This window comes from Lygodium microphyllum, chromosome 2, assembly GCF_053477565.2.
Source record: "Lygodium microphyllum isolate KBCC chromosome 2, Lygodium_microphyllum_v1.1.10, whole genome shotgun sequence".
Lineage (NCBI taxonomy): Eukaryota > Viridiplantae > Streptophyta > Polypodiopsida > Schizaeales > Lygodiaceae > Lygodium > Lygodium microphyllum.
The window spans coordinates 68499228-68526995 of record NC_141136.1 but is presented as its reverse complement, the minus strand read 5'-3'; the positions used below and the strand labels follow the sequence as shown (position 1 = coordinate 68526995).

The 27768-nt window shown below is 41.3% G+C and overlaps 1 protein-coding gene across 4 annotated transcripts in view; it reads right to left on the bottom strand.

Annotated features, from left to right (window-relative positions):
• The window catches only part of LOC148039855 (peptidyl-prolyl cis-trans isomerase FKBP13, chloroplastic-like), a 54304-nt gene extending 39925 nt beyond the window's left edge, over window positions 1-14379 (bottom strand). For 2 of the 4 annotated variants that reach the window (XM_087694672.1, XM_087694675.1), the window contains exons 1-3: window positions 13983-14379; window positions 13658-13750; window positions 13513-13573 (exon numbers count right to left, since the gene is read on the bottom strand). In XM_087694672.1, coding sequence (XP_087550798.1) covers window positions 13513-13573; window positions 13658-13750; window positions 13983-14324 — 496 coding nt within the window. In that variant the 5' untranslated portion in view covers window positions 14325-14379. Of the gene's footprint in view, window positions 1-13207; window positions 13428-13512; window positions 13574-13657; window positions 13751-13982 lie in introns of those variants that run through there. The other 2 variants (XM_087694684.1, XM_087694664.1) reach the window with 2 other exon arrangements.
• Between the last annotated feature and the right edge of the window lie 13389 nt (window positions 14380-27768).

Sequence of the window (27768 nt, the reverse complement as noted above, 5' to 3'; positions counted from 1 at the left end):
TGTACTTATCCAAGTTCTTGTAATCTTTGGAATTCAACTAATTCCAAGCTGTCATAATGTCTACTTCAAAGGTACTTGTCAACCAATTTGAAGCAAACATTTGCTTGAACTAGACCCAAGTGGTAGGTGACTTTCCTTGAATAAGAAGTGTAGTCCACGACTGCAATGCATTTCCCTTCAAAAATGCGGCTACCTTGCGTATCTTAGATGCCTCTGTGAAGTTACCTCCACAATAGACTGCATCAAACTGCTAAATAAAAATATGTGCTTTCAGCCTATCTTGTGCACCACTGAAAGGCTCAAACTTCAAACTTTGCCACCTTCATCATAGTCCTTCAACGGACCTATGGGAGTCAAGTTATCATAAATGGGCTATTGCAAAAAGGGTGCATTGGCTGTATTTGCATAAAAACCCGCACTATCTGAAGCACCTACACGACCAGCACCAAATCCTTGTGCTCCAACAATCCCTGGGGGTGCCGATACATATCCATATGGCCCGTTTTGTGCCCCAAGCATAATGCCTATGCTGCCATACATGGGGTTAGCCATTCCACTCGCAATACCCAGAAACATTGGGTGTTGTGAGCCATGCATTGGCTGCTACATACCAAAGGGATTTGTGCCATACATTCCCATAAGCGGTGCCTGTCCAACCATAGCATGAAAAATGGTACCACCACCAAAGTATCCTTGCTGTCCCATTCTTGCATTGTGCATAATTGCCTTGCTGCCCATGTTCCCATGGATTGGCACTACCAAGTTGGCCATGCATTTGCACTTGCTGCCCCACGAATACCAATTCTTTGTGCTCATCAGACATTTTGGGCTCTTCTAAAGAAGACTTAGGCATTCCTTCAGTTCTTGTGGCTGTCCCGAAGCTGTAGAAGGTGTCTTTTTCATTTTTAGCTTTGTTGTCCTTCTTTGGGGCATTCAAGAATCGAGTAAACTGGGGATCCTTTGCCAGTTCAGCAAAAAGATTTACTGCTATACGCATTCAATCCTTGAATGCTATCATCAAATTCTTCAGCCCCTTGCTGGTCATCAGCCTCTTTATGCATTGAAATGCCAACATTTGGGTCATTTCCCAAATTTTCAGCATGCAATCATTGCATTTCCCCCTTCGCCACATAATTGACCAAGGAGTGATGCATCCTCTCCACATGATCCTGTATCACTGTGTGAAGAAATGCATGCTGTAATTCACTACTGAGAACAAAGATAGTCTCAAGTTGCAATCAAGTACCACGGGCCCACCAATTCAAAGGATTTGATAGTGTCCCGGCAATGGAACCATGTAACTAGCCTTCCTTCCGTGCATGGGTGGTAAATCCCTGATTACAACTTAATTACAGCAACAAACAATAAATCCAAATCTGAAAATACAAATTTACCTACTGATCTTGGACAATGCACACCCGATTGGCCCCAAAATTGGCGCCCCTTTTGGTATTTCTTTAGCTTTATTGAAGAAAAGTTGATTTATGATGGGATTCTCCCGATCCCCTTCTCAATCACCCCCTTGCTGTCGCCAAAGTGCCCACAGCAAGTCTTCAATCTCATTTGCCCATTGATTCGGGCACTTAATTGGCCTTCACCCACTTCGTAGACGATGGAAATGCCCCAAATTCAATGGCTGGGTAGTCCTCCGCCTAAATTTAGCTAAAATTCACCTTCAGCCTTGTTGAATCCAAGTCTTGGAGCTTCCAATTTTTGGCACACTTCCCGAGGCTGCTGTAAACCCTAATTTTTGCTGTAAATTAGGTTTTACAGCAAAGAAATTTGCAATTTCTCAGCCTCCAAGGGTCCAAATGCTAAGATCTTCACAGCAACGCTATGAAATGGCTGGGAGACGAGAGAGAAAGATGTAGAGAGAAAATTCAAAGTTTTTTCACGAAGAAATGACTGAAAATCAGTCAAATGCAGCTGCTGCCCTGCCACAACAACTTGTAGATGTAAAGAACTGAAGAAAATTAGTCGATTACTGTTGCTGCCCTATCTTAACAGCCTGTAGATGCTATCACTTGCTATAGATTGGTCTTCTCCTACCACTAGCTGCCTCAGAAAGGTCCTCCAATGGCTACAAATCAGACCAACAACATCTTCTCCCTCTCTCTTGCTACAGGCTGAATACACTAAAAATGCCTCTCTCCAACCTCTAAAGACGTTTTTTAATCTTGCATGGGCATTTTTGACAAGTAGTAGCCTTCCCAAATGGATTTTCTAGCATTATCCATAATTAAATACTAATTTTCAGTCTTTACATATTGAAAATTAATCTAATAATTATTTCGATGCCCTGAAAAATAATCTGACTGGCCAATAATTAAATTGGCTAGGCATCTTCCACTCCCGAGTGTCTCTGTGTCATCTTTGACCATGAGATTGGCATTAGATACTATTAAACAGCACTTCTCTAGTGTCACCAACTGACACTTATGGCCAAATGAATGACCTAAGCCAACAACTAGCACCAGATACCACTAAGTACCTATGCGGCATAACTTATAGCAACTTTTGCCTTGACATCCTATGATTTCTTCGGGTCCCGGGCTCGTAAATTTACTTTAACCCCAGTTGCACCTCACATGTGCAGCATTAACTTAATCATGTGATTAAAAATTAATCCACATGTTAAGTGAGGTTTCAAAAATACATGTCCTCATGATATATAGCCAAATCAAAATGTTAGGATTGGTTGATATAAAGAGACCATGCTTTGTACTAACCACCAAACAATGCAAGAAAAGCATGAAGATATCTAATAGCCAATGCTACATTGCTACTGAAGATCAACTACTCCACATAAATAAAAATGAGTTAAGAATCAGCTCAACCCGGTTTCAAAGCACCCCTTTGAAGAGAAGCACCAATTGGTTGGAAATATTTCAAATTGTGAAAAGTTAGCTCTTTTGTCTACATGGAACAAGAATTGATCAAGAGATTTGGCACAACAAATATGGAAAGGTCTAGACAAGAGTTCAATATCTAACAAAACAATTGTCTATCTCAAGCAACAATGATACCAATGCAATTCCTTCAAACAACTGCATGCCTCCAAAATAAATCTTGCCAATATGCATAGAGGTCCAAGAATCTACACCTAGTAAGGATGCCCGTTGCCTACAAAAGAAGCCAATGCATGAAAGTTATTGAGTCAATTTGCCTAGCTGCAAGAAAACTATACATGTTACCCATGCCACAAGCCCATTAATTTATAATTAAGGGAAACAATATCTTCAGATGTGTTCAAACCAATGCATATGAATGTTGGCAAAAGTTGTATCAATACGCAACCAAGAAAAATAAATCCAGTAGCCATGTCACATAGCAATGTAAACCCACGTCGGCATAAAGGATCAGCTCCACAACATGCAGCTGGTCATTATGCTCCAATAAAGCAGGTCACCACCCTCTACTAGCAGCAAGAAATAGCACCAAGAGATATTGAGCTAAGAAATGTATTCTATGCTAATTAGCCACTTAAACAGCCCCAAAACAAGCTTAATTTAATGAAAACCCTAAAATGGGGAGTGGTTTAGAAGAGTTCAGTGAACCCTAATTTGGAAGGGTCCATCCTCATCTATGAATAGACAAGATGCCCCCATTCAGTCCAAATCTCGTGTGCAAGTTCTCTCTCTTCAGTGGAGCTTTCAACCATCAATCTTCTACCATGTGCCTGTCAAGCCTTTGCGACTATTATCACTCTCTCTCCATCAGCCCTTTCAATGCCTTGGCACCTTCCTCTTAGCTATCGCCCATTGTCTGGTGCCCTTCCCTCTGCTGCATTTGACCCTATTCTTCATCGCTAGCATCTCCACCATCTGTCTTCTGCATTTGCACCTCCAATGTGTAGGCAACAATTGGCAGCCCATCTCCCACATCAGGCGACCTTCTATTGCTGCATTTTGAACCTCTCCATCACCTAGCAATAGCTGGTGACATCACTCCTCTTGGCAGCACTCCTCATGCCTGCGTTTGGTGCTACATGCCCTTTTGACACTTGCATTTGCTGCATCCTCACTCCCACACTCCGATTGGTGGTCACATACTTGGGATCCGTCTCCGGTGGACATCGCTCTCCAACACACTGCTCTGCCCTTGGGCACACTATATTTATTTAAAGCATTCATTCACTTCAAAGTCGTGCTCTTTCTCTCCCTTCTTCTATTTGTGTTTGAGTTTCTATGTTTGAGTTTTGGGTTTTGCCTTTAGGGTTTGAGTTTTTCTTTCTGTGTCTGTGCTTGTCTCGTTGTGCTTCTATCATGGTCGTACACTGTGTTTCCTTTGTGCAAACCCTAACGGTGCCTCCACAGGCTTCTTCACATAATATCAGAGCTAGTGCTCTTATAAAGGGTATCCTCTGGATACTGTGGAGTGCTAGTCTTTGCCCAAGGCACACAATACGACTCATGACCGAATCATAATGTCACAAACACCTTCTTCCCGTGACCCCTTGATGTCTCATCAAGCTTCTCCATCACTAGAGGCCCTAAGGAGGCATTATGAACTCAACGAGAAAGACGACACTCCATATTCACCCTCACCATCACCCTCTATGTTTACACCCATGCCGGATATTCCAGATTTCATTAACCTCACATACAAGTAGTTTGAGGAGTACCTACGCAACAAGTATGGACCAGAAGACATCCCTTCTTCCAATTTTGCTACTCCTTCCAGACTAGTTGGTGAGGCTGGCTACCTTTCTAATCATGGAGGTAATACGACATTTTAGACGGCTGGCAATCCATCTTCATCATCTTGGCAAGGCCATGTGTCAAGTTCGTACAACCCTTTTGAGTTGTTCGAATCAAAACCCTCTCCTATTTTGCCCTTTGGTGTGCAAGATCTAGATGGTCAAATGTATGTAAATCTTAATAGAGGGGACTCAAGAAGCAGATATTCATCATCAAGTATACCTACATCTTCTATTTCATTTGAGCAAGTCAATTACTCTTCTTCTCTCCCTGCCATCCCAACCTCTTCTCTTGAAGCCATGTCATATTCATTTCAAAACCTCGGCTAACATTCTACATCCCTCTCTATCACACTGAGAGTTGGATCTTCTATCTCCGCTCCTAGTACATTCTCATTCCCTATTCCATATTTACACTTCACATCACGGTGCCTCGTTAGGGAGTATCCCACCTCTTAACACGGTCAACTACCCTTTCCCACAAGTCATTCCGTACTATGGGGATTCATTACAAGGAATGCCATCCTCTAACACAATTCCCTCTAGCTTTCCTCATGTAGATACATCTTTTTCCATTGGGACGGTTGTGATGGGCATCCCCCTCACTACCCCCAACTACACACACACCATGACCTCTCAGATGCAAGGATTTCCATCCTCTACTTATGGTGCATCATCACACTTTCCATGGGTCACTCCTACACACGAATTTCCATCCTCTGCTCCACATGTCCCTATCTCTCCACCATGGGGTCCTCATGCGGCGACAATGCCCATGACGAGTTATCCCATGCACACATTTGGATCCACCGTGCACACTTCTCATATGCCTGGTGAGACTCTGGGATCCATTCCCAAGTGTACTCCTTTCCCCCACAATATCCACCTTATCCAAGCACTACCAATCTTGTTGCCTCAGCCAAGAATGCCTTCACGGACAAGACTCATTTCAACGGGTCAAATTTCACCACTTGGTCGAACTATATACAGCAAGTGCTTGAGTCTCAAGGTCTTTGGGACCTCATTGTTGGTCTTGAGCCTATGCCTGACCCTCACTAGTCCATCCTGATTACATCTGTTAATGGAGAGCTTGCAATGTAAGAGCCGATGTCAAGCTGATGCAAGGTTTGCTTCCTGAATTTCACTCTCAATTACAACACTTCCCTCTTGCATCGGGACGTTGGAGTCATCTCATTGACCGCTATGCGGCCAAAGATCTTACTCGGCATATAAACATCGACTTTGAGGTTCAAGAGTTTTCCATTAAGGAAGGGGATGATTTGAAAGTCAAGTTGGCCGAATATCGGCAGTTTCTAGCTAAGTTTGCTACTACTGGCTCTCCGAAGTCAGATGATGATCAGGTCACATTCTTCTTGAACAAGTTCTGCAAGCAAGGGGTGGTCAAATGGGGGGATAACTAGCAAATCTTCAACTCATTGGGCATCTTGGAGGTGAGAAAATTCATAACAATAGTGGTTGGGCACCAGGAGCCTTCTTTCGAGGGTAGGCCTTGCCATTTGATGAGGTACTCCTTGATGGATGGAGATCTTAAGTGCTTATCTTGTTGCCCAATGATTGCCTCAAGGATATACTAAATGATACCTTCTTCGTCTATGGGAGGGAAGTTCTTCCACATAGTCCACTGAGGTACCAATGAAGGGCTTCAGTTGGCTAACATGAAACACATTGTGAATCTTGGTGGTAGGGGGAAACTCTAATTGGTAGGCCAAGTCACCAACTCTCTTAAGGATCCAGTAGGGGCCATAGAAACAGTGGGCCAGCTTGCTACTGCTGCCCTCTTTGAGAGTGGAGTAACGAGACTTAGGCACTTTCAAGAGGACCAGTTCCCTTTAACTCCAAATGCCTTCTTTTCTCATTAATATAGAGTTTCATGTGAGTTTGCGCCTTTTGAAGATTCACTTTGCATTACTGAAGCAAGGCGGCTTGCATGTGAGCCAATTTGGCTTTGCTTTGAGGGTTTATCTTATCATTGAATAAGATTGTAGAGAGGGGAACCTTATACTCATATAATGCCTCAAAAGCGAAAAGCCCAATGCTAGAGTGGATCACAGAGTTATTATAGGCAAACTCAGCCAAGCGGAGCCACGTATCCCAACTATGTTGTGCATCACGGATATTGTTAGACAATCATTTCCTGGACAGTCGTACGGCCCGAGTGCCACGTCAGCAGTACGGCAGGATGCCACGTCAGCAGGGCGGACAGGTGCCACATGGCACAAGTACAATCGGACAGTTTTCTGCAGTCGGACAATTTTTTTGTATTAAATGCAACCGACCTGCTGCTGAGCATTATTTCCTAATTGACTATTTAAAGACAGATTGTGGCACATTCTCATTTTTTATATAGATCTTGAGATCTATCAAAGTTGGTCTGCTGAGATTGACTGCGCTCAGGCTGACGGAGATTGAGGTCTTCAAGGCGGACACACACGCAAAAATTTCCTCTGACAGACCTCGTGTATATTTTTGCACTCTTATACAGCATACTACACTGCAGATTTTTTGCATTACACTCTCCTTTTCTCTCGCTCTTCTCTCTGAGTTTACTCTCTCTCAGTCTTTGTCCTACGCTTCCACATCGCTACACTTTGACATGGTATCAGAGCAGTGAAGATGGACTGACTGAGTGTTGAACCTAGCTGAAGAGGAGATTTTAGTGCGACACAAGGCTGTGTTTCCAGGATTCAAGGGCGAATGGGAGGGCTGCGCATCGGATCAAGGCTGAAGCGAGCATGGGCATGCGGGAAAGGAGTCCAACTGGTGAATTTGCTGCAGGTTATTGCTGTTCGAAGAGGAGGAAGGCTGTGTTTTAGGCCTTCTACTGCAGATTTTATCTTTTCATCGCCTCCTGCGGGTGAAGAACATTCGGGCAGTGGAGGAAACAGCCCTAACAGGCTGTGTTTATACAGTTAGAGGGGGCTGATTTTGCGTTTGTGAAGGCATTGCAAGTGAACATATCTACAGAGACTGATTTGGAGTTCCAAGCCGATCATGGACAAGAAGGTGCCTGTCCTACTGGCTCTTCCATCGGATCAGAAGCTTGATGGTGGCAATTATCGCATCTAGTGGGTGATGATGTTGGCCATTCTGGAGTCTTATGATTTGGCTCAGCTTGTGATGGAGGAGATAAACAGGCCCTCAGTAAGAGATGAGTCCAAACTCTCTTCCAATGCTTGTGCGGAGTTGACCAAGGCCCAGTCTCATTGGGACAAACTGAATGTCACGATACGTTCTTTTCTTTTCGTCTTGCACCACAACCGTGATAGCTCACATCGAGCACTTGATGGTGGCTCGAGAGATATGGCTGGAGCTCGACCAGATGTACAACCGGATGACCCTGATGAAGAGGATTTCTTTGGAGGTGCAAATGCGGACATCTTCTTCGCTTCGAAAACACATCAACAAGCTTCGGCAGCTTCAAAATGCGGGGAAGCCTATTTCCTCCAAAGACACAGCGATCACTTTACTGTCCCAGTTCCCGCCACAATTTGGTATCTTTTATTCCGCTCTTATTGCATCGAGGCGGGAGTCAACTCTTCGGTGGGAAGAGTTGATTCCTATGGTCTCGGACCAAGAGGAACAATTGAAGGGACAAAATGCTTCCAAATCGAGGCGGGAGTCAACTCTTCGGTGGGAAGAGTTGATTCCTATGGTCTTGGACCAAGAGGAACAATTGAAGGGGCAAAATGCTTCCAAATCGAAGACTTTGGTTGGTCAAGCCTCTCAAAAGAAGGGGAAGGACCAAAAGAAAAAGGAGGACAACAAATACACTTCGGCCGTTGACAGGATGACACCTTTTGAAACTTACTTTGGGACGAAGCATGATGTCTCTTATTTCAGGATCTTTGGGTGTGACGCTTATGTCCACATCCCGAAGACCCACCATGATAAGTTTGAGGCAGCTTCTCGACAACAGGTTTTTGTTGGCTACAGCTCCCAGTCCCAAGGTTATCGTTTGTTTGATCCCGTCAAGCGGGATGTCTATACGAGCCGAGATATCCAATTCATGGAAGTTCTAGCCATAGAGGGGGGTGAGGAACACCCCGTTCTTGGATATCCAAGGGCGAGTTGGGCTCCCGAGACAATTCCTTTGGAGCCAAAGCCTCTTGATGGAGATTCTTCTTCTAATTCAAGTCTTCTCTTTTACCGGCCACCCCTATGGAGCTGCCGCCAGTGGATGTTCCCGAGTCTTCAACAGATGGAGAGCGACGGGGAGAGGTCCCGACCTCCTTCTCGTTGGACCCGTGGCACACACCGAGATTCAAGGATCGAGGGGATCCCTAAGGAGTGGGAACTGCAGGATGGACCGCAGAGGTCACGAGGAAATCACGCACTTCAGTGAAGGAGCTTGTTTGCCCCGTGTTATGCACAATCATGAGCCCACTCCAGTGAAGGAGCCTTTGCAGTCTGACCATTGGCGGAAGGCTATGGAAGCCGAGTTGGAGGCTATTGAGAGGAATGACACTTGGTCTCTTATGCCTCGTCCCTCTCACAAGAAGGTGATTGGCGTCAAGTGGGTCTTTAAGACCAAGTACCTTAGGGATGGTTCTTTGGACAAGCACAAGGCTCGCCTTGTTGCTAAAGGTTTTACTCAGCGCCCAGGCATTGATTTCCATGATACTTTTGCCCCCACTGCTCGTATGGTAACTATTCGAGCTGTTCCTGCCTTGGCTGGCCATAGGAGATGGCCTATCTATCAGTTGGATGTAAAGTCGGCCTTTCTCAATGGTGACTTGCAGGAGGAGATCTATGATAAGCAGCCTTCTAGCTTTAGGTCCTCGGATGGAAAAGTCTACCGGTTGAAGAAGGCCTTGTATAGCCCTCAAGCAAGCTCCGCGTGATTGAACGAGAAGATTAACTCGTTTCTTCAGTCAAAGTTGGGATATCGGCGCTCCAAGGCCGATCCGCAACTTTATGTGCACACTTCCAAGGCTGGTTGTGTGTTGTTTGTGTTGTATGTTGATGATTTGATTCTGACAGGGAATCATGCACAGACAGTCTAAGAGACCAAGACAGCTTTACATCAGACATTTGAGATGACGGATTTGGGGCTTCTTCATTTCTTCTTGGGTCACGAGATTTATCAGTCTCAAAGGGGGATTTTCATCTCTCAGCAGAGATACATTCAGAAGCTCTTGGTGACTTTTGAGATGGAGACTTGTCAGACCATTTCTACCCCTATGGATCCGAACTGGAAGGCCACTTCACACTCAGATTTTTCCCGTGACGGATGCTTCCCGCTACTGTCAATTGATTGGATCCTTGATTTGGCTTCTCGACACTCATGCTGATCTTTGTTTTGCTGTGGGTTTGTTGACAAGGTTCATGGGTGAACCCAAACAGGTGCATTGGCAGGCTGCCCTGAGGATTCTTCAATATTTGAGAGGAACCTCTGACTTAGGGATTTCTTATCCAGTAGGTACAGATGCTTCAGATCTTGTTCTTGCAGGTTGGAGCGACTCAGATTGGGCTGGCGATGTGGACCACCGACGGTCTACTGCAAGTTACTGTTTTACCTTGGGTACAGGTGTTATCTCTTGGAGTAGCAAGAAGCAGCCCACAATAGCCCTTTCTTCTACTGAGGCAGAGTATCGAGCCACGTCTTCCACCACATGTGAGGTTGTGTGGCTTCGAAGGTTGTTGGAGGAGCTTGGCTGCCCCCAGACTCATCCTACTCTTCTGCAATGCAACAATGAGAGTTGCATTGCCTTGGTACGGAATCTTGTATTCCATGCCTAGATGAAGCACATTGAGATCACGTATCACATCATTCGGGAGAAGCTTTTGGATGGGACCATTGATGTGGAATACTGCAAGACGGAGGATAATCTTGCAGATTTGTTCACAAAGACACTTTCCCAGGCTCTTCTTCGGCAACATTCCAGATCCCTCAGTCTTTTGGCCTATCCAGGATTTGAGAGGGGATATTAGACAGTCATTTCCTGGATAGTCGTACGGCCCGAGTGCCACCTCAACAATACGGCAGGATGCCACGTCAGCAAGGCGGACAAGTGCCACATGGCACATGTACAGTCAAATAGTTTTCTACATTCTGACAGTTTTTCTGTATTATTTTATTCAGTCGGCTGCATTTAATGCAGCCGACCTGCTGCTGGGCATTATTTCCTAACTAAATATTTATAGTCAGATTGTGGCACATTCTCATATATCATTCTGATCTTGAGATCTGTCAGAGTTGGTCTGCTGAGACTGACTGCGCTTAGGCTAACAGAGATTGAGGTCTTCAAGGCGGACATACACGCAAATATTTCCTCTGCCCCCGTGTATATTTCTACACTCTTATACAGCATACTACACTGCAGATTTTCTATGTTACACTGTCTCCTTTTCTCTCCCTCTCCTCTCTGTGTTCACTCTCTCTCAATCTTTGTCCTACGCTTCCACATCGCTTTGCTCGTAAACTTAGCATCCCAGTCATGCACTATGACTTGTGCACTATGACTTATGGTAAGCCATGCAACTTGAAAAGACATATTCTATAGACTGAGTGGCCACCTGAGAGGTAGTAAATTGTGTCTTAGTCGGGATAAAGTGGGCAGCTTTGGTAAGGCGATCAAGTACCACATAGATATTGTTCCATCATTTCTTGGTAACGGAGAGGCCCATGATGAAGTCCATTGTGATATGTGTCCATTTCCCTTCAGGAATAGGAAGGGACTGCAAGAGGCCAGCAGGCCTAAGTGTAGTGTCCGTATTGTGTTGACACGGAACACATTTGGTCACAGTCCCTAACATCCCTCCATAAGCCTTTCCAATGGAAGCTCTTGGCAATCCTGTCATATGTTTTGAAAACACCCAAGTGACCAGCAGTGGGGCAAGAGAGTATCTCTTCCATGATCTTCTGTGTGAAAGGAGAGGATACATGATGACTCTACTGAGCGCTCAATAGTTTTATCTTCTCAAAAGAGTCATGATAGAGGTTTATTTCTAAGCATTTCTTATGATTGTCTCATGTAATTCTCTCCACTTGTTTTGAAATTTTTATTTTCTCCTTTTTTTCTACAAGGAACCAGTCTATATACCCTCACACATCCCGCTGTGTGCACCTCGCATACTCTCCTCCACATATAGATCATAATTGTGATCGTGTTCTCTATGCATTTGGGTTTGGTGATTATATATCTATGGGTAAGGATTTTTCATGTTCTATTAAAAGCGAGTACTTTAACAAGATTCATAGCTTTTTTTCAGGCATAGATAAGGTTGGCATTGAATCGAAGAAGAGGAGAAGTGTTGTGGGTTGGGCCACTGACTTTGTTCTCCTACATGTTCCTATAGATCTATTGTTAGGTAGAGATACCTCGAGTCAACCTTTTGATGCTCACACCTATCACTCTATTGTAGAAAAGCTAATTTGGTTGATAATACTAGGATAGATCTTGCATGCTTAGTCAATTTGCTTACTCAATATTTTAATGCACCTAGGATGTCTCATTGGATTGCTTGTCTTAATGTGTTAAGATATTTAAGGTATACTTAAAATTATGGACTCACTTATAGTCATGGTTTATGTTTGGGATACACTGATTCTGACTGGGCGGAAGATCCTGACACTCGGTATTCCCATGGCACCTACCTCTTTACCTTGGTCACGGCACCCATCTCTTGGACTAGCTGTAAGCAAGAGTTAGGGGCATCTTTCATGATCGAAGTAGAGTATCAGGCTCTCTAGATGGTACCACTAAGGCTATCTATCTAAGGAACTTGCACACTACGCTTTAGTTTCCTTGTGAGACGCCTACAATTGTCTATTGTGACAACTAGAGTGCCATTGCCCTTACGGGCAATCTCATTAAGATAACCATCACCTCTATAGTCTTGGTAGATCACTAGGCAACCGCCACACACCCTTTGCCTGATGCCTTGGTTGCTTTGGGGTGGAATGCCTTGGGATAAAAGAAAAGTGAATAAAATGGCTTTGCTGGCCTACTTCTCGTAGCTCAATTTTGGGCCTAAGAGGAGATATTGAGCTAAAAATGCATTAGCCTAACTTGAACAATCCCAAAACACACTTTAAAAAATGAAAAAATCTTATTATTTTAAAAAGAAATGTGATCCTAGAGAGATTATGTCCCACATGCCAAACCCTAATTTGGGTGTCCCCGAACTTTCTATAAATAGACGTGATGCCCACCACTCTCCCTCAGTCTCGTTTTTGCATGTTTCAAGTGTTGTATCTCTAATACCCACACCCCTTCACAAAGGACATCTCGATCAAAGCTTCCCATTGGTGTCTGCTACAACTTGGCACCTAATTTCAACCTCCATCACTCATATCCAGCTGCCACCTACTAATCCTGTCACTACTAAACTTGTGTTTGCTTCCAAGCATTCCTTCCCAGCTATAGGCAACCACATCAGTCCATCAGTGGTGTTCTCTCTCAGCTGTGAAAATCTTTTAGCAGAAACAAACATGGTCATAAGGAGGGTCACAAAATGGTAAAACTTGTGACTTGCCATGAAGGCTGTCTTTATTAAATGGCAAGTATTTTACTTTAATACATTTTCCATCTATACCAGAGTCATAGAGACTCCTACCTTTTCATAGATTTCACACAACATATTATAGTGCAACTTCTGAGTTGCTAAGACGATGTTCTAAAGGTTTTTCATGCTGCTGCCAGCTACTGAAGAAGGTAAGAGGCCTTTTGTCCTGAGCTGGATGTTGCAATGATTTTTATTAGATCTGGATGATTGTTAACTTTGTCGTTAATAATCTTCTGAGTTAGAGAGAACCTTCTAAAGAGCAAGCTAAAGAATCTGAAACCAACCTGCTAACATAGGTGGGACACCATCACCACCCAGAATTCCTTCATCCCACCCTTTGATGACCTTTACATCCAAAGAATCAAATGTGTCATTCCTGTCTTCAACCCTGCTGTATTAGAAATGTCAAGCATTAGTTATGTATTGCACCTCTCCCACCCCTACACGGAATGTAAGAGGCTTCCCGCGGTTGTAGCTGCTATCAAACACATCTCCATTTTCCAACCTTCCCACATAGTTGGCCTGGATAGGAGGAAATGACAAGAATACAGTAAGTGGCAGTTTCAAGCCTTCGATGCTCTCTTAAACTGTGCACAGATAAACACGACAACAAATACAAAAATTTCTTCTCTGTGTGGCATGTGCGCAGATATAACTGTACGTGTTGTGTGTGCATATGCACTTGTGCAAGTCCATGTATATATGTGAACATATTAGAGAGTGTACATGTATGTATACAGGTATGTCAATTGACCTTTATGAGCATTCCCTTGGAAGCCTGCAAACCGGAACCAGTCTGTGTGTCGCAGAAGCCGAGGCCGGAAGGTGCGATCGAAAGATCGCAGGAAGGAGCAGCATCAGCGGCATCAGCAGCGACCAGGCCGAGGGCAAGGGCTCCTAGGAGGCCGACGAAGTCGCGCCGCCCGGGAGGATGTTGATGATGATGATGATAGGTGGTTTGCGCAGCATGAGCGAGGAGAGGACGCGTGGGAGGTGCAGACAGCTTCTGCTTCTTCTGCAGGTGCTGTCGAGCCTGCTCAGGAGTAGCACTTGGGCATGCAGTGATGGCGGGGACAGCCACCTTGCACGCCTCCATCGCTCTCTCTTTTGTTGTTTGTTTTTTGAGTGGATAACATTCCAAACTTTGATTGCACAAACTCGTTAATCTTTTACCAGAGCATTATAAAATTGATCACATAAAACCCACTACATCGTTAATCTTTTACCAGAGCATTACAAAAGTGATCACATAAAACCCACTACATCGGCTAGAATATCGACGGGATCATAGCAGCCCGCTTGGATTGAGGCTGGTTACACACCAAGTAATGGACGGCCAACCCCCGCCCAGAGTGTGGGCATGCACTTTTTGAAATTGGGCACGAACATGGGCGTCATACCTTTACACACCAAAGGGACACAGTTTGTAAAAAAATAAAAAAGAATAAACTTATAAATCTTTTGATTGGTTGCAAATGCAAAAAGTACACCCTTGTTCGCCACTTTACAAGGTGGGCAAGGGAGACTCCCCGTCCAAAAGTGGGCGGGGAGTTCACCTGTTTAGCGGGTAAACAACAGGTCATGTCCTCTCCTATGTAAAGGACTGCGGAAGCCAACCTTTAAATAAGTGTTTTGATTGGTCAAAGCTTACAAAGTGGGCGTCCCTTTTTTGGTGTGTAACCGGCTTGAGTGTGGGTTGAGTATTGCAGTTGCGTGAGCTTGATCCTTAGGTTGTGCTTTCTTGATGGCACCAATCTATTTGTATCCGAGATTAGTCAACAATGGGATGAAGATCTTTGTTTCCAAGTAGGAATGACTAGCAAAAATACAAGTTACATTGAAACATGGCCTATCAAGAAGCCAAATTTTACATTTTTCTTTTTATGAGCGTAAATGTTGCGGTTGTTGGGATGTGTTGGGGCTTCCAAATGTAGTATGTTCACTCAAATGAGTTGTGCAAGGCTCCAAAGCTTGTCTACAAATGTATGTAGAGAATTGAGTGGTCAAATTGGTAACAATAACTTGTGCCATGCACATGAGTTGGCAATTGAAGATCTATTTACACATGGTCAATGCTACTCATGTTTATTTTTGTTGGCCCCAAATCGAGTTTTGTTGCATGGAGCTCTTACTTCACAGCTACTACTAGGCTCCTTGTTCATGTCTCCTATCACAATGAAATTTTCAGTCTCACAAAGTTAGACATTGCTTGCACAAGGGCATTCAACAAGGAAGAGAGTGTGCTTCAGTGGGATGTATATAGTTAGTATGTTCAAAAGTTTATAGTTAGCACAAGGCATTGTAGCCTTGCAATGTCCTTGTAAGTAGATGGCCAAACCCTTGGTATGGTGGAAAGAGGAAAGCTCAACATAAATGGTGTTGTAGCCTTATTATGTCCTTGTAGTAGTTGGCCAAACTATTGGTGTGATGGCAAGCTATTCGGTTGAAGTTTGCCAACTTTCAGGTGTTTCATCTATTCAAGACAATCTTGTGCTACTTTTTGGAGACTTCCATCTTTTGATAATGATTGGCCCAATAGGGTAATGTGCTATAAAGTGTTGTGGAGAGAATGAAGGAAAAAGGTACTTACGTCAAGCTTGTGCTATAAAGTATCATGGAGAGAATGATGGAAGAAAGTATGTGTTTCAAGCTTGTGTGATTACTATATAGTTTTATATTGCCAAACATTGGGAAGAGACAAATTTGCAAAGATTGCTAATGTGTGACATGGGTGGTGACCTTGTGCTACAACCTACATTAGAGCAAACTCTTTGTTATGCTTGCAAGGATTGCTAATGTACGATGTGGGTGGTGATCTTGTGCTACAAGCTACATTGGAGCCAACTCTTAGTTATGTCATCATAAAGTTGTGTTGTAAAGTGTTAGTGAGAGAGAATGAAGATAGGTTTACTTTGAGCCCATGTAGTTTGCTTGCTTTGCGCAATGCCAAAAGTTAAGAAGGGAAAAAGTTGCAAGAATTGCAAATGTGTGATTGCCACAGTGAACGTGCCATCATGGCTGCATTGAATTGAACTCAAAGTTGTCACCATGAAGGGCCACACATGCACACCTCATGCATGGAACATGAACATTATTACATTGTTTAGAAATTGTGATATTCTTTGTTTTTAAAGACAACTAATGATTTAGGAAGGGAAAAAGTTGCAACGTGCCATGGTAGCCACACTTAAGTTGTACTCAATGTTACATCATCATGAAGGGCCACACATGCATACCTCATGCATGTAATATGAACATTATTACATTGTTCTGAAATTTTTGTGATCTTCTTTGTTTCAAAGACAACTAACGATTCACTATCATTACACAAAGGAAACCTAAAACAAAGCAAGCAATACTTGCATTCTCCTCAATGATTTGACCGTACAAGAGTGCACTTCAGCCACATAGAAACCTCTCGTATTTGACACAACCAAACTCACTACCAACACCAAGAATGGCGCAATCGACTATCACCTCCATTGACAATAATAGATCATAGCCAACCACAATCTTTGTATTGTATGTAATAAAACATAAAGATAAACACAAAATAAGTTTTAAAAATAGTACAAACAAGAAGATCAAAGTAGGCCCATAAACTTGAATTACTCCACAGTAAAAATATATTACAAGATTTGAAAACATGAGATCTTCACTAGCAACATGTCCTAGTGATAATGAGTTCAAGGTATGAAAGATGATCCCTTCATCGGCTAATGTCTCCTCCACTAGTGTAACATGATATGTAGTCAGTATTGCATACACTTGGCTTCTTCTATATCCCTCTATTTTTTGGGTGCCTTGCATGTACAAATCACCATCATTTTAAAGCATCTTTCTCCTTCGTGTTAGATGCAAACTTGTCACTTATGGTGACAGTTTGCAAGTGCAACTCAAAATGTAATGGCAACTCATCAAGCTTCACACTTTTCACTTCCTATTTGTGTCCATGTGGACAACTACCTCTTCCATTTCAACCAAATCCCTTTGAAGGGGAGCAAAAGGAATGTGATGAGACAAACATTGACTCATAGCTAGCCAAATGGACAATATGTTTTGATTTTCATTAGTTTGATGATGCACAATGCATCAAATAGATAAAAAATTTGCTTCAAGGGAAGGTGTATGCTTGGTGGATGGGACTACACCCCAAGTCCAAGACATGGACAAAGTTAGTATCTGTTTTTTGAAAGCAATTTTTTGTAGCAATGATAGAATCAAAAAATTATGCCAATTATATGAGTTGGACATGAGAAGCAAGTCCTTGGATCTTAGCCATAGGAGTTCAATGACATTCTACACAGGAAGAAAGCATTGGATGGTCCACAAGCATTACTTTGTGTGTGCGCGCGCGCGCGCGCGCGCGTGTGTGTGTGTGTGTGTGTGTGTGTGTGTGTGTGTGTGTGTGTGTGTGTGTGTGTGTGTGTGTGTGTGTGTGTGTGTGTGTGTGTGTGTGTGTGTGTGTGTGTGTGTGTGTGTGTGTGTGTGTGTGTGTGTGTGTGTGTGTGTGTGTGTGTGTGTGTGTGTGTGTGTGTGTGTGTGTGTGTGTGTGTGTGTGTGTGTGTGTGTGTGTGTGTGTGTGTGTGTGTGTGTGTGTGTGTGTGTGTGAACTTTTTGGATTGCCACCAAATACCAGAATGAGATATTGTCATACTCTAAACTTATTTGAGGATGTCTACTAGTATGTAAATCATATTAACAATAGCTTAGTAGCAAGCAAGATGGCTAGTCAATGGTTAGTTTCCATTGAGCCACTTCTAGCTTAACATCAATGAAAGCCCCATAGTAGCAAATTTATATTAATAGGCTTGAAATTCATGAAAGAAGGAGGGAAAATGCAAGGTGATTTATCACAAGGATCTCATTTGCCTTGTAGCAAGGATCAATGAAAGGGTCATTGGTTTGCACACCATCATACCAACGACTTATGTGGGGACTTAGATTGTCCACAAAAGAAAAAGATGAAGATGAGCTCTAATGTATCAATAAATACCATGGAAGCTCTAAGTGTGTTTTTTAAATTTTGAATAAATGATTTTTTTGTTAATGTGAGTAGTTTTCCAGGTGTCTTATTAATAAGAACATATTTTGCCCACATGACCCTTGAAAGGTCATTGGTAAAACTTGCAAAAATTATTCTGCTCAATCAATGAAGAAACTTCCACTTCACATGCCACCCACTAAATGCGTCCATTATGTGGAGGTCCGTGATGTGGATCGTTGAGATCCTTTGGTGTCATGATTGGATCTTTAAATTTTGTAGTACCACAAGATGTCCAATTATTGAGCCTTGAACAGTAAGTGTCATCCTTAGCATGTTGTGGTTTTTCTGTAGATTATCCTCACTCTTTATAGGTTATAAATCCCATGCAAAATCTTTTTACTTTGATCTTTGTTTCTTTGTGAGATCGAGGGTTTTCCACCCTTCGAGATCACTAAATCTAATGCAAATATGATATCAACCTTATATTTCAATAAGTACATTTCTAATCCTAATGTTGTTTATGTATACGCATTGAAAAAGTTAAATAGTCAACATTGAAAAAGTTAAATAGTCAACATTGCAATGTAATTCTATTTCTTCTAAAAATAGTATCCATAATAATTTGGATGGAGTTTGGATGTTAGTCATTATTTGGATATATTATTACATGAATTTGTTGATGTTGTTTGAATTACCTAACATAAATCCATAGTAAGTCTCCATGGGGCATGTCTATGCTTCTTGCTAGGAAGAAGGATAGCATCATGTGCTTCTACGTTAACGATAGAGGTCTCTATAAGGTGACCATCAAAAGCAAGTATTCATTGTCTCAAACAGATGACCCTATTGATTGACTCTATGGTGAAGGATATTACACCAAGCTCAATCTTAGGTCAAAGTGCCATCACATATAGATGACTCGCGAGGATGTCTTGAAAACTATGTTTTATACATGGTATGGACATTATTAATTCTTAGGCCAAAACATTTGTGAGAGTGTGCAGTGGAAATGAGAGTGAACACAGAGAGAAGAATGAGACAAAGAGAGAACATAGGTGAGAAAAGGAACAATGTGACTACAATGGCTAAAGGTACAAGGCTATAATGGTCAGCCCCAACACATAGCTCTATGTGTTAGTGTGGGCTCCAGACAGTAGTAGCAGGGGGTAAGAGAATGAGAAGGGATGGCTAATCACGAAGGATCAATGATGGATAATGAGAGAGAGAGAGAGAGAGAGAGAGAGAGAGAGAGAGAGAGAGAGAGAGAGAGAGAGAGAGAGAGAGAGAGAGAGAGAGAGAGAGAGAGAGAGAGAGAGAGAGAGAGAGAGAGAGAGAGAGAGAGAGAGAGAGAGGTAGGCCGCCATCAATAGCCAGTCTAGGGTCACAATTGGTAATAAAGTGGGCATGCACAAAATATGGGTACCTAAGATAGCCAAACATGCCTAAAAAAGAAATGCACTGATATGCCCTCCATCTAAAGTGCCTAAAGCACATAAAATTACAAACAAATATAATGTTAGAGCTCCTAATGTCCTCATTTGACTCAAAGTAAAACTCAAAGGCAAAAGATGACCACAAGACACACATGGCTACTAACAACTTTTTGGCTAACAAATACTATTGTGACTTTTTTATAGATGATGAATGATCTATTTCTTTTGTATCTCAAAATGTATATATATTTTGTTGATGATGACATACTCATTAATAGTAAATTGTCAGAGGAGCACACAAATTGTTCATGTAGCTTCTTTCATCTCTAAAGGTGAGAGTGCCTATTTGCAAAGCTATCCAAGTGTGAATTCTTTGGCATGGATCTTTTGTACCTTGGTCATGTCATCTTAATTGATGGCATCCAAATTGACCTTGCAAAAGTACTAGTAGTGCTCAATTAGCCTATTATAATGACTATTAGATAAGTGAAATCTTTTAGGTCTCATTGAATTTTTTTGGAAACTGATAAACGATCATGTTAAAATTGTTGAACCCTTGACATGTTTGCTCAAGGGTATCTGAAGCAAGAAAAAGCATGTTGATTTTCTTGTTGTTTGAATTAGTAAGCTTGAACGATGTTTTCAGACATAGAAATAGTTAGTTGCTCGTTGTTGATGTTGCAAACTATGTTAGCATATTTGATGCATAGGTATGTAAATGATGCTTATGAGAGTCGATGGATAACGATGGATGAGGTGGTAATCAAAGAGGTCACACACAAATGTATGCAGTGCATCCCATAAGCAAAGAGAAGTGAGTGTCTCAAGCTAGAAAAGCTTTAAATTCATGTACTTTCTCAACCATAAATCAATCATCTTTCTTGCATACATTCTTATTATGAATGGTTCTCTCTCATACCCTCCATAATTTCTTCAATTGGTATCAGAGCCTCATCCTTAAGGCTTGTGAGGTAGAGAGGCATCTAAAGCTACGTGTGCTTGGAAGCTCAAGACAAGGAAGAAGGTGCTACCTAAAGAAGCTCAAAGCTTGAGGTTGAAAACTCTCAAGTATATCAAGTACATTGGAGGTGTGGAAAAGGTTTTCCCAAGCAAGGTATAGCTTTCCCTTGTGCTTACTTTTCTAGTTCAGTTTGAAGGCTTCCATCATCAAAAGAAGGGCAGCCATGGAAGCATTTTTGCAAGGTTTATTTGTCAAGTTTCTTGTGTTACTTGCCAAGCAAGGGGTCAACTTAAACCCCCAACTTAAGGGGGCAACTTAAGGGGCTTGCTTATCAATTAAATAAAAGGGCCTGCTTATCAGCCAAGTAGAGGGCCTGCTCTTGAATAGAGACAATGAAATAGAAGAGAGAGAAGAGGTGGTTTATGAAAGATTGGAGCCCAAAATTTGATCAATTTGTTGTGAAAGGCTATTTGTGAGCAAATTTACTGTGACTACATATAGCCGTCTTGTTGAAATCCACGCCATTTCATCACAATGCTTCCGAGTCCATGAATAACTTACCTATTATCCTTCCTTCTTATATGATTCATTAAGGCTTTAAACCTTGATAAATTTTAAGTCCCTTTCACACTAAAAATCCTTGAACTAGTTCACCTAAAGCCATGTTCACATTGTTGTCTCGAGCTGGCTAGAAGTAAACCATTTGTATGAAGGCTATTCACATTAGGCTATCAAAACTAGTTTTCTTTGGTCCTTGTTTACACTACATCTAAATCATATACTTGCGAGTTACGGTCATATTGAGTTGTGTATGAAATCAATCCATCTCAAATTTAAATCCCTATCCATACATGTTTAGTCATTGAAAATTCATTCTTGTTGTACGGAGTTAGGCATTGGCCATGGAAGATAACCCGATAAGATCTCTCCATTAATAAAAATGTCAACTCGAGATGTAATTGATAAGATGTATCTTCTTATGTGGAAGAGCTTATGGGGCATCATCATTGGGAGATACACGACAACAAGCTTGGGAGACGAATATGAAGCAAGCAACGAGAAATCATTAGGGTACATTGCATTAGTCTTAGGTGATGAATGCATACATCACATTAATGGTATTCCAAGTGCAAAGCTAGCATGTGAGGATCTCAACAAAGTTTTCAGCACCAAATCTAAGCACTCCAAGGGGAAACTTCTAATGCAGCTTTATAATTTGAAGTTCAACCCAAAAGAATATCTCACAAGTCACTTGAACAAGTATAAGGGTATTAAACAACAATTGGCTATTCTTAAAAGGACACTTGGCATAGATGAGGCCAAAGCTATTTTATTGGCAAGTTGTGATGTTGATGGCTATTAGAATTTATTCAAAACATTATCTAATATGGATGAGTTAAAGTTGCATGACATTGAGGCATCCTTACTAGAGAGAGAGAGAGAGAGAGAGAGAGAGAGAGAGAGAGAGAGAGAGAGAGAGAGAGAGAGAGAGAGAGAGAGAGAGAGAGAGAGAGAGAGAGAGAGAGAGAGAGAGAGAGAGAGAGAGAGAGAGAGAGAGAGAGAGAGAGAGCAAAATTAAACCCACTGGAAGCACTACAACCATTACTCATGACAATGTCTTCATTACTACAAGAAAATCAAGGCTCAAATTCAATTATTGTGGATTAACTAATCATGAAGGAAAAAATTGCAAAAAAAAAGGTAAACATCAATACACAATTTGTAGATGCTTTTGTCATTTTGAGAGAGAGAGCCATTGCAACCAAGCAAACTATGCAAACAAGCCATTTCAAAATCGTGATGCTTTTGTCATTTTGAGAGAGAGAGCCATTGCAACCAATACACAATTTGTAGATGCTTTTGTCATTTTGAGAGAGAGAGCCATTGCAACTAAGCAAACTATGCAAACAAGCCATTTCAAAATCGTGATGTATTTAAATCAAATGAATCCAATGATGTATCTCTATCCAATGGACACCTATTCTAAATCCCACATGTGTAAAGTCTACCATTGGCACCAATGATGTAGCCAAAGGGACAAAATTCCTATTCAATCCAATGTCATTTGCTTACATCTTTTAGTCACACCACACAGGGGGGGCAATTTTATTTTGTAATCACATCCCTGATGACAGTGGCAATTGGTAATGACCAACCATGCATCAAGGGGGGGTATGTTAGGGCGACAAGGATGAAACAAGAAAAGAACAAGAAAGGCATGCCAAAGAAGATCAAGGACAAGTAACAAAGTTATTCCTTGAAGATGGTTTAACTTTTTCAAGCTTTATCATGGTTCCTTGAGCAATTGTAATAATATTATTTTGTAATAACTCATGAGAGTTGGGCTCACTCCTATGCAAATTATAATGATTCCCGAAGATAGAAGTACATAATAAATGTGGGGTTGTGATTATGAAACCTTTGTTCACTTTTTAGGATTAATTAACCACAATAGATGTGCATGTAATTTTGGAAGGACTAGTTACAAGTGTAAAAGTGAATAGGATACCCAACTTGTAATGGGTACCCTAACCCTAATCACGTGCATAAAAGCCAAAAAATTGAATGGAACAAGCTATTCATGTGCATTCAATCTTGAGCAATCTCTTCTTTTTTCTATCCTTATTCCCTACCTTGTATTGTCCTTATTGAGAGAGAGAGAGAGAGAGAGAGAGAGAGAGAGAGAGAGAGAGAGAGAGAGAGAGAGAGAGAGAGAGAGAGAGAGAGAGAGAGAGAGAGAGAGAGAGAGAGAGAGAGAGAGAGAGAGAGAGAGAGAGAGAGAGAGAGAGAGATATATATATATATATATATATATGCGCTTGGATTGAGGACCTTATCTCCTTCTCTTGTTTCTTATTTCTTCTTTCTAGTGGTGAGAGCTTGAGAGGGATATCTATGTGAAAGAGAGCTTATTCTAATGTGGTTGAAGCTATTGAACCCTTAGGGGCTTTGTCAAAAGTCCCATCATTGTATAAAAGCTAACAAAGAGGCAAGTGTGTTGAGTGAGTGATGCTCTTGAAACAATAAGAGTAATCCATCAATAACCCGTTGCTAACCTCATAGATTCCAACAAGAAGGGAAAGAAAGTAGGCCTTAAACAATGAGAGTAATGATGAACTCTAGAGAGGTGCATTGTAGGTCAATGATCATTCTTTTGTTGTGGATAAGAATAACCTTTTTGAATTTCCTAACTTTCCAAGTGATTTGTGCTTGGCATAGATAGTCGAGTTCCCACCTATATAGTATCTTACCCTTGGCACGTTAGCTAAATCTCTTGGAATTTGCTCAATTTGTGCTAGTTGAGATTCCCCCCAAGATCCAACATGTACACGAGACATACATAAGCTATACTTGCAACCTAAAACATCAATGGAATGGACATCTGACTCACCTTCTAGCCATAGAGACAAATGGGCTCACCCCCGAACCTTGGAGCTAGCAATGTACGAGGTCATGAACACATCCCAAGAGCTAGTGTCCCATATTAACAGCCACACCACCTACTGTGTGGACATGTCAATCTTTTGACCTAATGCCCAACAGTGGTGATCACATAGAGATGTGCACACAATAGGGCATGGAGTCTTACAAATAGGACTCAACTAACGTAACTTGAAAGCATTCGTAGCATATTCACACTAGGTCGCTTTAATGGCCTTTTGTGACCAATGTTTTTGGAACCCACATATGAATGTCCAAGAATCTAACACTTCTTCTTATGAATTATTTTTGTCCTTAGCATTATCCTTAGAGATAGATTGGGGAAAACGACTCTTCAATGAATGTGCCGACCACTAAAATGTATTTACTTTTTTGAGAAATTCTTCACTTGACTAAATAGTTGGGCTAAATTGTCTAAGGGAATCGTTTAGTCTTATGGTTAAGAATCAATTTGGGTTCAATTGAATGTATAAAGTGGTATCTTCTAATTGCTGAACTTCCTCAATTGGAATGGTCAATTTACTAGTTATTCACTATGCGAACTTTGATATCCATAGGTAAAATCCAATTGGTAAGGCACACTACTCATCTTCTTAATAATTAGGATAGGTCCACAATTCCTCAAAGAAAAATTATAGCACTTGTTGGAAGTTATCAAATCAAAGTTATTTGGGTATCTAGAAACAAACCCATGCCCTCTTGGAGCTCTTAAGGAGTACATTTTCTAGTTCACTCAAGGACAATTGATGGTTTTAGCTCACAACCATTTATTAGTATAAACGGGCTATATCCAGTAGTAGCCGAATGCTTAAGATTGTTATGAGCAAAATAAAACCATGAAAGTAGCACTCCCAATTAGATGGTCTACAGGAGACACATGTACATAGCATATCATCCATGGTGTGATTTATCCATCAATCTCAAGATGCTCTAAGGACAACATGGACGATTGGGTCTCCAACTTCTAGAAGACCATTCGCAAGAAATAGCTAGTGAACTTTGGATAACAATCATTGATTGTTTCTTCGGGCAAACCATGAAGCTTATAGAGATGCTTCACTAATGGTCACCTTCATTGGAATGTATTGAGCCACCTTGGTTAATTAGTTGATCCTAGATAGCATCATGACATTTATTCAATTGGGACAATCCTACTATAAAATGCATGGAGATACTACCCCAACTTTTATTGTGGATTTGTAAAGTATGTAACATTGAGCTTTATTAAGTTGGCACAATAGGCACTCTTTCACATAATCCCTCAACCAATGTCTTCATGTGCTTTAAATAAAAATATTGATTAAGCAAGGTCAAAGTCTAGTAGTGTATACTTGTGTGTCCCACATGAACTTAATAAGATTTACTTGGATCTTTAATTTGAAGAAGTTATGGAGGGTATGAGAGAGAGCCATTCATAATAAGAATGTATGCAAGAAAGATGATTGATTTCTGGTTGAGCAAGTGCATGAATTTATAGCTTTTCTAGCTTGAGACACTCACTTCTCTTTGCTTATGGGATGCATTACATACATTTGTGTGTGACCTCTTCGACTGCCATCTCATCCATCCACTCCCATAAGCATCATTCACATACCTACGCATCTATTGCCTCCTTATTTGCTCATATGTCCATAAACTCAAAGCTTCATGCAAGAATACTTGGTATATTATAGATTCATTTAAATGACATGGCCCTTATCTACCTATCTCCTTAGGCAATTCTTCAATCATGCTATACAAATCGATTTTTGTACTTTGGCTTTAATCCAACAAGGGTTTTGGGTTTTGAAAAATAATCTTTTCTTACCTTCTTATCGTTAGAAACCCATAGTTTGTCGATTATGTTCAAGATATGGTGTCCTTTGGTTCCTCCATCTATTATGGTGACGGTGTCATAAGGTAAGGATTTAGCTTTGTATACCGGTTTTTTCTTCTAAGCATCATAAATAAGTATAGTATAATCTACAACTTGATTTGTGAGAGTGTCCACTATGCACTCTTTCTTTGGAATTAAAATGACCCTAAGGTAAGGTGGTCGTGTCATTAGTTCATCCTCAAATAAAGATTATGCTCATTCCACTTTGAAGCTACTTGGGTACCACATATTGGATGTACCGATACTTTGGTTGTCATGTATGTCTATGTATATGTTTATGATATGCTCCTAAGCTGAGATTGGAGCTCGGATGCTTTGACATCAGCTATCATTCCTATCCTTGGATGCCAGAGTTAGAGTCTTGTAGACTACTTGGGTTCAATGCTTCTAAATGCATGCTCTATGGATCTTGGATGTCTAAATGTCATTTAGATAATGCCTTGAGCTTTGCTTGCTCATTTGGCATTCGACTTTTACTTTAGTGGGAGCTACTCGACTTTATGTACTAAGCCACATTGACACTTGGATGTACTACAAAGCATTTGGTTTATATAATTGAGCTTGAGCTTATTATAGTGAGAGAGTGGGACTCATTGTGACATGCATATACTCTCTTCATATTTATTGAATGCAATTACACTATCATGGGTTGATTTGATCTCTTGGATTGAATATGGGACTTATGCCTATTAGGGTGGTGTTAGTGGTATTTATATGATTCTGGATTATGTATTGAGCTTTTGCTCAGTGGGTTATGCATCTGGTGGTTCTCTTCATGTACCCTTGAGACTTACCCTATGCATGACATATATGCCTCTTGCATTTATGGTTTTTTGACACATTGCAATTGTGATAGTCTTCAATGCTCATTGTTCATGGCTTCTCCTCTCTTGATTGCTCATAGTTGGTTGTTGGCATATTGCTGCAATTTATTACAACTTGCCATTTTAGTTTTATGCACTCTATTTGAGGGCAGTCACCTGTACTTGATAGTTTCTTGACTATAGTTTGTGGACAGCTCATTAATTTGTTTGTATCTCTTGTTTTCAGCTTGATGTAGCAGTGGTTTTGGGACTGATTTGCATGATATTAAAATAACCCATTTTGCTCTTTTGTGCCCTTTCTTGGTCTCATTATGGCTAGTGGTTCTCACGACAGTGCTATCTTCAATATTGAGAAACTAGATGGGACCAATTACAGCTATTGGAAGACCCAGATATGGCAAGTTTTATTGCAAAAAGTGCAAGTAAGACCACTCAAAAATGGGGGGTGCCAAACCCAAAAACATTGTAGTTGAGGATTGGGATGAATTGATGAGCTATGCAAGTCCATGATCATTTTATCACTCTCTAAGCAGGTTCACTACAATGTTTAAGTGGAAATTAGACTACATATGAGCTTTGGACACAGATTAAGAATCTTTATGACAATTAGAGTCTTACATCTCAAATGTATTGGCTGAAACAGTTGATGGACCTTTTCATGAACGAAGGGACTTCTATATTTTCACACTTGAATGAGTCTCACTCCATCATCGGCCTTTATAGGAGATTGAGTTTAAGGATACTTTGCATCCTTTATTTGTGCTTGGTACTCTACTTGAGTCACGAAACACTTTTCGTATGACTCTCTATGCTAAAGATGGGCTGAAATTATAGGATTTTGAGAGTGCCCTCTTGACAAAAGAGGCAAATTGAAAGAATGAGGATGTTTATTGGTATGTCATATGCATTGATTGTGAGAGGCCAACATGATGGAAATGGCCATGGTAGAGACTCTAATTGGTCTTAGTTTAGGACACATGGACAATCTCATAATAAGTCCTGTGGCCATAAGTCTAGT